The sequence below is a fragment of the Ptychodera flava genome, chromosome 13, assembly GCF_041260155.1.
Source record: "Ptychodera flava strain L36383 chromosome 13, AS_Pfla_20210202, whole genome shotgun sequence".
NCBI lineage: Eukaryota > Metazoa > Hemichordata > Enteropneusta > Ptychoderidae > Ptychodera > Ptychodera flava.
This window is the reverse complement of record NC_091940.1, coordinates 35,254,535-35,268,232: the sequence shown is the minus strand read 5'-3', so window position 1 is coordinate 35,268,232 and position 13,698 is coordinate 35,254,535. Positions and strand designations below refer to the sequence as shown.

Here is a 13,698-nt window from a genome sequence, read left to right as displayed (position 1 = left end):
GTTGTTGTGGCATTGCCGTATTGCACAGTTAGGGGGATGTACTCAGAGACTCATTGTTTAGATGTCATTGTCATCATAATAGATTGTCTTTTAAGCAAACACCAAAGTGTCACTTTAGGATCTCAGTGTGATTATATTGGCCATAAGTGTCACCACAGGGTACGGTAATCACATCATCTGATCAGTAAGAGACAAGGCATGTCATCACATTGATGCCATCTACTGGATGTCCATCTCATGTACCAAAGGCATTTTGTAATTTCAATATAAGATCCATGCCACACAAATACCATACACATGTGTACGTCACCATAATGCCAGTACTTAAAAATTACCATTCCAGTTGTGCCAAAAATATATGACTGGGTGTTCTTGTTCATTTGCTTGCACGTTATGATTGCCGCATTAATTCCTTAGAGGATAAACATGTATTTTGTGAATGGGATATCTGTGCTACAACTATATGATGGTGGCATGTAGTGCTGTTTCTACCAATCATATACATTATCCACCAGCACAGCCTTTTTCCAAATGAATAAATTAAATATGAGTTGTCATAAGTTCATTAATGAACATGGTAAGTTCAACCACATTCTTTTAGAAATCAATCGTGATATATTTTTGTGGCCTTTGTTTTTTTTTACAGAAGTGTTATTTCGTTTAAATTTGTACCTGCTGTCCCACCAACTGTTAAGCGAAAATTGTGGCACAGCTGTTGAAAAGATTATGTCTGGTTGATCAGTAGGTGCTATTATAGGATAAATGGCATATGTTACATTCATGTATTTGTCTCAATATGCCTATGGGAATTGTCACAACCTGATGTATGTTCTCTGTGCAAGATTTTTGGAGTGTTGTGAACTCAATAAAAGACTGTGTGTATGGTTTCAGAAACTGAAAAAAACTACTGTGGGCATAACTGCATCTTTGACCCACCAAACTGAAAAAAATGCGTATCAAAAATGAAACTGTTTAAACTTTTGTTTATCTTTCTGATGGAAATTATAATGACCGTCTATCTTATAAAATTTTGAAGTCACTATGGAAACCACCATTAAATACAAAATGGCCACCATTTCTGTATTCAATGCAATCTGATAAAAATAAATTTTCTAATTCTACAAAAACATACCGGTTAAAGATTGCTCTTTGTCTAAGTTTTCAAGTTTAGGCTCAACCATTGGCCAGAAAAGAGTAGTGTGATGGTGAGAATCCCAATCTGTCCCTTCACACATTTTATTGCATTACAGAAAACATCACCTTCAATATTCAATAGTCTTGAATGTCAGGCTTAGCGGTCACGAGAAAATTTAAATACAAGGTTTTGAAGGGAATGACTCAATAGTTATATTCACCTGGGCAAGGATGTTACTGCCATCGCGATAATTGTTGTACACCCAAGCCCCAATATACTTAGGGAAACCGCTGGGAATCTCCCTATGTCGCAAAGAGATTAGCTGGCAGCACTATCGCTATGTGCATGAAGTTTGGCAGATCATCTTTCAGTCTGTTTATCAAAACACCGTTGGGTGTCTCATAAAGCAGAGGCCGTTCATTTTGCATGACCGATAAATTACTGAAGTAAAGCATTGCTTTTGCCTATGTGTATCACCATGTCTGCAGTAAATTTCATTGATTTCCTATTTTCCTGAAGTTTTCTTGACCGTTTTGCACGGATGACAATTAACTCGCACTTTCTCCAACTTGAACAGCCCAGAATCAACTCGCCCGAAACCAATTCGCCCGTTGTTTGAGATTTACACGTTCTACCGCATACCTATGCACCCTCCGTTGTCGATTTAGTCTAGTAGAGGGTAGAATCGCGAGTTTGATTTTATAGGAACAAAAATATTTCGATTGATTGACTAACACAGTCAAATTTTAAGCATTTTCTTCAACCTTAGAAAATAAGTCATCGCCTTTCCTTGACATTTCCGTTTCTTTTGAAAATGCTCTGTCCCCACAGTCGGTGTGAAGCTAAGGTTTGCCTCTGCCGTAATGCCTGAGAGATGGCTCCTTCTTTAGCTATATTTTCAGAGTTTCGAAAAGATGTCGCCAACTATTCCTTTCAGTGCACACTGCAGGTCTGTCTACGTTTGCAGAAAAAAGCTATCGTTGCCTTCCCAACAAATTGAATTCGGGCCAGTTGTATCGGGCCAGTTGGAATGAGTTGGGTTCTGAGTCGCGAGTGGTTTGAAAAGGTACCCGTTTTGCACTGGGTAGATTAGAAGCGAAAGGAAGGTTATCAACAGCATCGATGAAATGCCTTTTTTCTCACCGTGTTTTCTCATTTCTCTGTATTTTTTCAGTGATGGCAATTTGAAAATAGTAATTTCGTGTCCGCTGATCGTGACGATTTGATAGCTCTCAGAATTCGAAGTACGAAACGTCACTGCCTCCGGGCCATGCCAGGCCGCGGGAGACAAGACAACACATTTTCAAACTTTGGGTCATGCCAAGTTTACTTTCTCGATTGGATACGTTGAGGTCAAAATACAAACTTTGCCATCGATTAACGATTAAAACTATGGCATTTCAGCATTTTTTGAAGTTGATGATATGACTGTCCTTTTCCGTTTTACATTTCTTGAGAAAACTCTACTATGTGCCCACTTTAGTCTGATACCCCCTATGAATAATGATATTATCCGTATGACGCACCAAAATACATGTACATGTGACTGAACAGTGAAGTATGTCTGCTTGTGTCATCACGTCAAGGCCGAGACTCGTACAGGGTGTACGAGACGACAGCGACTTTGCCTCTATTACGAGGTTGTCAGAAATACATCCGAGTAAACAAGGTCTTCTTAAAAACAGTCAAAACCACGAAAGCCGTCGATGAAAATTGAGAGGTTATGGCTGACAGTTGAAGAATGTTTGTACGTGACAAATTCCCGCCACGCCGCGGACCAGCAGCAACGACTATCGACTATCCACACAGTAATTTCAACTTGATAATCAGCTCATACACGGAAACCGTCAGAAACCCAAACCTTGTCTGTATTACTTGTAGTTCTCACAGAATTTCGCTACGACATGAAGTTTTACAAGTAGTAACTTTTTAGAAACTACATTGGTGCACGGCCGATAAAATACAGGTTATTTACACAACTGTCTATTCTCACTGTCACTCTAAGAATACGCATCTACTTTAAAGCGGTCGGCAAATCGGTTTCTTGAAACGAGATTATAAATTTAGAGACTTTGAATTTCACTCAAGGAAGCCGTCTGTTTGATGGAAAATTGTCGAAGTACATGCTTGAGGTAAGATGACATCGCGCGATGGGTGTAAAACGTGAAAAGGTTCATGTTGTACATCATATAGAAAAACTACGCACATTGTAAACCTCGACGTAAACCGATCACTTTATAAAAATAACAGATAAAAATACGGATTTCACCTCAATGTCGGACGCAAATTACAGTTTTTGTGAGACAGTGGTAATGACGGCATTTATGATGACAACGCCTGTACAACGAAACGAAGTCAAACGATAGCATTTATACCTTCATGACTGTACCTACCGTTTTCTCTCCTGCACTTTTTCATAAGGGAAAGTCTGTCGAATTTGGTTGCTTCAACATGTTCCCTAGGCAATGAATTTACCACAGCAATTCAACAAAAACTGGCAAAAGCAATGTAACTTTACTTGTAAAATTCATCCTTTATTGTACCATTGTTCACGCTAAATGAACGGCCTCTGCTATAGTGTTTTGTCTAGGGGACACCGCATACGCACCCTGCAGTGTTTTCGATAAACAAACTGCAAGATGATCTGATGCACTAGCAATACTGTTGGCTAATTAATTTGCGATATAGGGAGATTCCCAGCGGTTCCCCTAAATATATTGGGGCTTGGGTGTACCAACAATTATCGCGATGGCAATAAAATTAAGAAATAAGTACCACTTTTCAGTTGTTCACTCTTTCAAAATAGCATTTGTAATGACAAGTTTATATCATTCAAATGGTGCTCTGTGATAGACGTACAGTATTTGATACGACAATACCCATATTGATATCACAGATATATTTCCCATACCTACAGAGTACTATCCTGCCTGATGGAGCACCTCTACACACCAGCTATGGTTCCTGACTGTGAAAAAGAATTATTAGACCTACAATACTTTGTCTCCAGAGATTTCAGGTAAGGTATTCACTATGAAGGTGTACTGCTTGTGAAAATGTGTCTTTGGGAATCACTGATCTATCATGAAGCATGTATCATGTCTAAATACGATAAAAAATAAGTATCATTATCTTTCATACTCGATGCTTTGAAATCTTTTGGATCACAAAGTGTAAGGACAAATCTCTGAAAGAAAATTCTTGAGTGTGAAGTTTTAAATCTGACATTCTGAAGTTTAATGATACAAGCAGGGGAACTGTACAAATGTTCTTGAATGATGTAAAAATTTTTAAGACTTAAAGAGACATTGTTTTGCAATAGCATAGTTTGGCATTGATCACAGGATGGTGAGTGAGTTCAGAACCCAAGTTCATAGTGTTATCCCCTGAGCAAGAGGGTCTGTACTTCTACGTGCACCTCCCTTTACAGGGCTCGAAATTAGCGGTAGTCCAGCGTCCACAGACTACCAACTTTTCTCTGGGGCTACCAAAATCCATGAAATGGTAGCCCACTCGGACTACCAAAGACTGGGACATAAAATTCAGTCAGTATTTGGCATGCCATGTCTGGTTTGTCACTTTGGGACAAGATAAATGCAGTCAAACCAAAGCTGGACTTACAAAGGCCATACTATGACTTTGTTATGCAAATTACGAAGACGACTGGGCGTTCGGTGGAACTTTGCAACAATTTTTCAACCAATTATTGAACCAATCTTTTTGAGATTGGGGATTTGGCCTAGTGGTTTTGTCTGTTGCTTCTCCGCTAGGTGACTGGGTACCATACGTTGTGAGTTCGAACCTGATTGAAACTACCGTATTTTCAATATCTGAATTGACGTACTTGAATGACAAGCACAGGAAATGATGGCCAATGACCTGCTTCAGTATGTCTCAATGCTGAGAAGGTCGTGTTGTGGTCATGACGACTATCAAAATTTGCATACAACTCTGAGAGTGAAACGGGTTGTCAATAGGTCACCAAACTTTTGAGTATCACTATCGTCCATTATACCTGTTTCCTTGGGTATTAAAGGTGTGCAAGTATTCACATCAAATGACTAGAAAATTCACTTCATAGGCAGAATCTTGAAAAAAGCTTTTTCTCGTCTATTGAACGATAAAAGACACCCCTGAACTAAACTATGCATGGACTACCAGCCATTGCCACCGGGCTACCAACTTCAGAAAATGGTAGCCCAAGTGGACTACCAGGGGAAAAAGTTAATTTCGAGCCCTGCTTTAAATAGGAATAATGGGTCCCTCATCTTGCAATTGGGCTTCTGCCCACGGCATGATGGGAAGGGTAGCACAGATAATAAAACAATTACAAAAGGCTCTTTCGGCTCGGACAGCTGAGATATACATGTTGTATGTTTTCTTGGTGTAGACAGTCTAAAAACATAAATGAACAGTTTGCCACCAATGGAGGATGTTTGAAAAGCTGCAACAGCATTTTATCTCAAAAAGCCCACTTTAAATTTCCATATTGATCTTTTTAAATGCCAACCATGATGATGAACTATAGCAGTGTCAGCATTCACAGATCAAATAAACATTTGTCTCAAAAGTACACTTGTTCGAAGTTGATTGGTCGTCTGTGGTCACATGACCATTCTGGCTATTGCTTGTCCCACTTACAGAATAAATATTCCTACATTTTTTATATTGCTTTCTTTTGTCATTGTGTTATTTTAAAGAGGAAATAAAGTCAGCAAATATAGACAAAGCAATTATATTAAGTGTTAGTCATTGTTAATGGGATGAGAACCATAGATTTTGTTTGAAAAGCAGGTCATTAATCAGCCCTATTCACAACAAACATAGCAAATCACCATGTATTACTTTTACCAATCAATAATCCAGTGATTACCATTGAGGTATTGCTTCTCCTTTGTGAATTAAGACTCTGAAATAATCATCTCTGTTGACCCTGAAACTCCAATGTTTTTAATGTCACAATAATTTTAAATATTGCCTGTAATATTAAGTGCACCTTTGGTAGTCCATACACCCGCTACGATTGTGTTACATTTTACAACTGTGCCGAGACCCTTTGAATGAAATCATATTCTTGTTTGTGTATCTTAGCAAAATTCAGCTGAACTAGATACAAACGTAAATGATCAATATTGGAGTTGTCATTAAAGAAGTCAATGGTACACTTGTGACACGAGGATGTCATTTGCTCAAAACCAATCATATTTGTCAAAGCACGCCATACATGTGTCGCAATGATGTAACTCACTCAGAACCAATCACATTTGTCAAAGCACACCATACGTGTGACATGATGATGTCCTGCACTCAGAACCAATCACATTTGTCAAAAACATGCCATACATGTGACAATGCTGTCATGGGCTCAGAACAAATCTCACTTGTTAGAGTACGCAGTGCATATGATATGATGATGACACTCACCCAGAGGCAATCACATTTTCTCATTCAGTCACCTAATGTTTTGATGGCACTCACTCAGAGCCAGTCACATTTGTCAGAGCATGCCATACATGTGACACGAAGATGTCATCCACTCAGAACCAATCACATTTTTCTCGTCCCCTAATGATTTGTTGCATATACAGCTGTTATGCACACTTACATTTAATGAGGTAATCTCCTCATCTGGCAACATCTCAGTATTTATACTTAAAATGAATCATTTTCAATCAAACCGCAACCCATTGAAGTTTTTTTATCCATGCTGCACTCATGCTGTGGTGGGATTTTTTGTAGAATTGATTTGTCTTTAATATTCTTGAAGAACGTAAAAACGTAAAAACTATGCGAATCCATACTATATATAAATTCAATGCAAAATATTCTACCAAGAATACTTTTTTTGAAGCAGTCAGGTGTTTTGTGCAAGATAAGTACTGGTATATGTTTGAGACCTTCAAATTTGTCTTAATTGAATCATCTGAAGCCATTACTGAAACATTCTTATAATATCAGATACCAACATTAGAGAAATGAATCAGGATATCATGTGAATATAGCTTTGTTTTGCTGTGCAATCCAATATAGCTGCCAAGTTACCGTGTTTGAACAGCCAACAAGTTGTCTTCTCTAGCATGAGTTGTAATATATGGAATTAAATGTTATTTTGTTGGTCTACATAGCAACCAACTTTCTATGAGTACAGCGAGGAGCAAGCAAAGTCGATTTCTGTCTAATTTTTGAATGTCCCTAGGAAAACAGTCATAACCAAAGCACGCATGTATGATAAAGGGTTATTACACAAAGTTTGGTCGATATGGCATCGTATTCTCGAATACAATGCAATATCGATCAAAATTTGTGCAATAATCCCTAAGTGCAATTCATTCCATATGTGTTGATTAGCATAAAATTTGCATATTTGTATTTTTGACAATTTTTTTTGAACATACGAGAACTACTTGTCAATGTCTGATAGGTCTTGATTTGGATTGTAGGTTTTTATTTAGGATGACCAAATTAACGTATATCCAAATCCTGAATAAATTTAAATATGTAAAGATTGGGCCTAATTTTCTCATTTTTTGTCAAAACAAATTTTTCAGAACTGCTTAAGTAATAGCTTTTAAACACATTGATATTCTCCTATGAATGCTTTAATTTTGACTTGTAAAAGTCATTTTGACACTTTCAGAGCAGTTCTCTTTCTTTTGTCAGAACATCATATTTTCTTAAAATGCTAGTCTAACAGCTTTCAAATTTAGTTTTCAGGTTCCCAGGCCTATTGGATTCATGTATTGTGCAAATGATGACTATACTTGCTCAATGCTGTCTTATTTTTTGTGAAAAAAAATTAAGATACACCTATTTCAGTATTTCCATATTTGATTTTTCAGGTACCATGGACTGGTTAAGTTCCAGAAAAAATCTTTTTTGATTTCATTGTATTCTCTTTTTCATCGTCAAAGCCATATGACCCGCGTCCATGAAAGTCTTACTTTGATTTGTTCTGACTTTTTACAGACTTGATCCTCGTTTGTACCAGCAATGCAAGGATGATGCCACTAATCTGTGTCATGCGCCAAAGGACTGGATAAGTCAAGACGATGATGATGTACTCGGGGCTGGTGTCATATTTGCATGTCTCCATAGATACCTCCATCCGACACAAGGAGCTCAGAAAGTAAGTAGCTTTAATAGGCCTACTGGAATTAACTGTAGCCCTCTAACTACTGTACTGATCCATAGAAATATGAAACTGAAAAAGTCATGTTTTAGTTGTACAAACAAGGACATATGGATAAATACTTGGACACAAGTAAGCATAGCTCTGTACACACTTATGCACATGGTTTTGTTTGTATTGTTGTCTATGATAATTATGGGTTTCACTAACTGAAATATGAGAAACATCCAGAATTTTGTAAAAGGCACACCAGATGCTAAATCAACTTGTGTTGTACGGTAGATGTGTATTTTCTATGACAATGAATGGGAAGTTGTACCTAGTTTACCATTTCAGATATTCGTGTCATTAGAAAATTTAGCTTTAACACCATTGATGACCAACTTGTGGCCCAGTCCTTTTATTCCAATACAATATTCAGAGCTTTCAATTTTTGGTGGGAATAAAAGGCAATAAAACACATATGTAAATTTTGTGGTGTTTCCACTTGTACCACTAACTCTTTCCTGAATAATTCAACTCCATATGATGTCCCTCAAACTGAAACAAAGTGACAAACCCCTTTCTAGAATGGTTTGCTCTTCAAAGAAAAGTATCGTCTGCAGAAAGATTATCTCAACAGAAAATGAAATTGGTACGTTGGTCTCTACAGTGAAAGTAAAATTGTGCATTGGGAGTTTAAATCTACCATTAACTTCAGGTAATAATCCAGATCTAATGAATCAAGCTTGTGATGTAGATTTCAACAAAAGAAAAACGCTTAATATTATATCATTATAATCTTTAAAAGTTTAAACTTCATAATGATTGTCTTACACTACCAAGTGTCTTCCATGAAATGCTTATCTTGTTTCTTGCTGTTAAAATTTCAGCTTTCTCGAAAGTGTGCCAGTGAAGTTCACAGGGTTATGCGCCTTCGAGCTGACAATGTCAATCTACATCCAAGAATTGAAGCATCATGCAGAGAAGTCCTGGGACGCTACTGTTCAGAAAATGTCAACAAGGGAGAGGTAAGATTTTGGATAGCATATAAATGTGGAGACTCTGAAACATTTGGCAATCCCTTGACAAAACCACCCAAATTTGGCTCACCCCTATTGTTTCCAGTTGGGTGGATGGACCTATGTACAGAGATATAGGGGTGAAAGGTTAAATTCTTTTATATAAGTGAATGATATCTTTCATCCAAGAATTCACATTTTCACCCATCAGTAAATGGTTTGGAAGAGGAGGTTCTCTCAGCTCGCTCTGTAACATCACAAAGCTGCCGATAGATATTTGCTGCGCCTTTAGATTTTCATTGTTGAACAACAATGTGTTAAGTACTGCCGCTGATTTGATGTAGAAATGGAAATTTGAAGTATTTCTTGTTACTTTCCGATGGTATCTCACCAGGAAATGGATTGCTTACAAAAGCATCTGGAGGACCTGCAAGGAGAGTGTAAGAGCTTAGTGGCTAACTTCACGGTGGAAGAAGCTGAAGACATCAAACTAGACAAAATGTTGATGAGGGCCTGTGAGCCAATGTTGACAAAATTCTGTAAGGTAAGTGAGGGACGTCTTTGAGAGCTGCCAGTCTAAACTCTGTGTGAATAGAACCAGAAACTGCAACGCAAATTTAGAAATTCTGCATCATTTTTTAAGGTAAAAAACATCTAGTGGCAAATAATTAAAGTAGTACATTCCTAAAATATTGAAAGACTTAAACTTTTGCCCAAACTTTCCTCAAGGAAACATCAAACCATTCCCTTTTGAATAAAAGAATAAAAATCAGGGCTCACCGTGCAAAATTTGGTACCAGAGCAACAATTACCCAATATTCACCGACTCTTGAAATTCAAAATGGCCGCCATCCCTGTGTTAACTCAGTAGGGGAAAGTAAAATTTTCAATTTTCACAAAAATAAGTGCATGAAAATGTTATGTACTCCGTAAACTTCAAAATGAGCCACCACAAATGGTAGCTCAGAAATCTATTGTAGAAGTTTTTTGAGTCCAGCTGTCCTTGAGGTGCATTCTACCTTAAAAAAATGTTAGAAGTGGAAAAATCTGTTAACAAAATTTTAATTCATTCTTCTTCAAAGTGGAGATGAATTTAAATGAGTTTGTTGGGAGTTAAACTACTGACAGGTTCATGAAAACAAAAATTTCAAACAAAATGTTTATGGTAATTTAGTATCATGCATATCCCTCTGTTCTCCACAAGGGGACTTTTAGGGATGGGCCATCCTTCTGGTTTTAGCATTCTATTGATATGTTAATAACAAAAAAATATACAAATTAAACATTGTTATGTAAATTGACTGCCCCTCTGTTTTTCCAAGCTGTGGAGAACACTGATATACTCACACTGCACACAGTTTCCATGGTGTAACCAAGGCATAGTTTGTGCAAATTTGCATGCAATAATCAAAACAAAGCTGAACCCCCACTCCCCCCAAATTGAAATGCAATGTGCTCCCTTCATCATGCCTACATTGAAATTATCCATTTTCTCTTACTATTTACTATATTCACTGTGTCTAATCAAATAGCAGTATTGCTGTAATGTTTTGTTCCCGAAGTTATTATGATGTTAAGTTAAAACTAAGGTTGAAAGACGTCAATGGGAACCATTTCCTCAAACTCCAAACCGCAAGTACAGGGACTTGTAGTTTTATTCTTTGTTTACATCATAGCTGTTTGTAATTTTTATCTGATTTCAATTATTTGCAACGGACTATAGTGCTTGCAGCTGTGTAATAAAGTGATCTTCTCTCCCAGAGGTATTTCCAGCATCCCTCGCCTTCCATTGTTATTGTGCAGTGTTGCCCAACAGTGGTTTTTAAAGCTTGATGGAAAGATCGCTGTAACAATGTAAATTAATCCTTGTATTGCTAGGGGCAGCTTAGACTCCCTCACAGCATCTCATGAGCTGTCAAAACCGACAAGGTGATCCAGCTCCCTAAACTAGGCTACACCATCCTCAGTGTGTAGCCAGGGAGGGGCTGTGACAGAGTGTAGGGGCAGCTGGCTTTGTTATTTGGTCTGTTAGAAATTTCAAGGAACTTGACTCATACCTGGGCAGTTGCAGATAATCCTTGTTTAACCAGGTTGAATTTTAATGAAAGTTGCATTTACCATGACAGATAAAAAAATTTCAGAAATTAAAAATTAAGAAAACAGGCTAATTTGGACACTGTAAAACTAAACAGATTATAAATTATAATTGTAAAGATGGCATAACAAATCAGGTAGAACTTGTAGGAGATAATTGATCTGCATGTTCATCAAAAAGTGAGGTTACTGTTTAAATTCAGCTTGGTAATTGTGAATTGTAATCCCCCTGGGGAAAAAAACAACACACACATATCCGCTTTCCAAACCGTGACCATGGCATCTCTGCTTTATCATTGCCAACAGCAACAACATCAACATTTTACTCATTGGAGTCAGATAATCAGCTTGTCTCACCCTTCCCAACAAACCCAGCACACAGCAGATTAGCACATGCCGGCAGATGAGTTCACAATAAATGCCTGCTGGTGGTGTACAGTAGTGAAGCTAGACTCCTTTCTCCCAACTATTCACATCTCTACATTGGTCTGACATAACTGTTTTCAACAGCAAGGTTTGACCCATTATTGTAAAATTGGGATGATAGGGAGTTGTAGGGGAAGAATGATCCATTGATGTCATGTTTTTCATACAAAGCTCCACTGTCATCAGTTTGTAAATGCATTACATAAATGAAACATCTGTCTATTACTGTGTTCACGTACACGGCTATCAAATCATGCCATACTCAACCACGCTACCAGCAGACAATACAGTCCTTAGACAACTGATAACGCATGAACTAGAAAACCATCTCACGTTGTCAAATATTTCCCTCCAGAGCATAAAATGTCCACCTGCAGATGCCTCATGACTCGTATCATGAACCAAACAGTGACATCTAATTTTTACTTTCTCATCTTCTGATCACATCTGCTTATAAGCACTATCCTACTCCTTATTGTTTTCCAACCAAGAAATCTGAACCATTTAACCCTTTGAGCGCCAAAGTCAACTTTTGTCACCTTTAGAAAATATGCTCCGGTCAATTTTTTTCAGATTTTTGTCAAAATTTTGATAACAAACTGTAGCCAATGAAATGTGATGTCTATTTGGTCCAAAATTACCAAAAAATTATAGAAAAATTCAAAAAATTGGTAAAAATGATTCACTAAAATTTTGTTAGTAACAATTACAGCACTCAAAGGGTTAATAGACCAGCACGAGTTTTGTCAGATAATTAATGAAATATGAAATTGATGATTCACTCACAGGATGTGCAGTAATGAGCTTTTCTATCGATAGTTATCATGTATAGTCTAATTGTTGCAATGGACATTTAACACTAGCATGATTTGTCAATGTTGAAGAATGTACAGCAAACCCACAGTAGTTGTAGATATTATTGTTACACGTTAATACAAAAGTTTGGTAATTATTTTTGCCACGTGTTATTTCAAAACCAAATCCCAAAATCTATCTTTGCATATGTCTTTACTGTGATAGGCTATAGCAAAACTGCGGGGCCATATTGTGATAACATTTTGAACATTATGATTGTAAACCTTCAACTGACCTGTCACCCGTGCAAAATGATCAGTGTGTGTGTTCTGAGCTAATCTAATCATGCTTGACCTCTCAGCATAGAAATTTAAATTTTGATAGTAGTTGTGCATGTATCAGCAGTTGTGTGCAAAAGATGGATATAGCCAAGGGATAGAGTAGGCAGCTCTTTAACCCTATGAGTGCTATAAAATTTCCTGCCCAAAATTTTAGTGCAAAATTTTCCATTTTTTTGAAGATTTTTTGTATTTTTTTGACAAATTTGGATCAAATGGACGTTTATATCATAAGCTATAGTGTTTGATAAAAAATTTGGGAAAAATTTGAAAAAAATGATAAATAAATTTTATAAAGTTGACAACAATGGACTTTGGCACTCTATTGGTTAATGTCAGCAGATCCCATGGGTCAACACAGAGTATTGTATTCAATATCTGACAGATTATATCTGAGTAAATTCAAGATTTTTCATTTGAAAATAAGTAAGCTACCAAGATACCAGGTGGTAAAATAATGTTGCATGTTTGTTTTGTTCCACAGCCTTACTCACACATTAACAATGTCCGTCTCAGCAAGTGTAGAATTTTTATGTCTCTGTAATCATAATAAGAAAATCACATAGTGATCGATTTTTCCCCCTTGTATTGCATGGGCATTAATCCAGATATATAAATGAGTATAAGTGGCACTTGTCTGTTTGATTTGAATTGAGAAAAAAATTGTGATTGGAATTTGTTTTCAAATCATACTGATTCTGTCAGTTTTATCATCTTACATAATAACTGCTGGGCAAATTCTACTGACAGTGTTTAGGAGAAACACATTCTCTTACAGTA

General features: G+C 37.0%; 1 protein-coding gene across 2 annotated transcripts in view; it reads left to right on the top strand.

Annotated features, from left to right (window-relative positions):
• Positions 1 to 13,698, top strand: part of LOC139148285 (Golgi apparatus protein 1-like) — a 55,921-nt gene that overhangs the window by 28,152 nt on the left and 14,071 nt on the right. For both annotated transcript variants that reach the window (XM_070719644.1, XM_070719643.1), the window contains exons 9-12: positions 4,053 to 4,154; positions 8,102 to 8,261; positions 9,137 to 9,274; positions 9,660 to 9,809. In XM_070719644.1, coding sequence (XP_070575745.1) covers positions 4,053 to 4,154; positions 8,102 to 8,261; positions 9,137 to 9,274; positions 9,660 to 9,809 — 550 coding nt within the window. The remainder of the gene's footprint in view (positions 1 to 4,052; positions 4,155 to 8,101; positions 8,262 to 9,136; positions 9,275 to 9,659; positions 9,810 to 13,698) is intronic.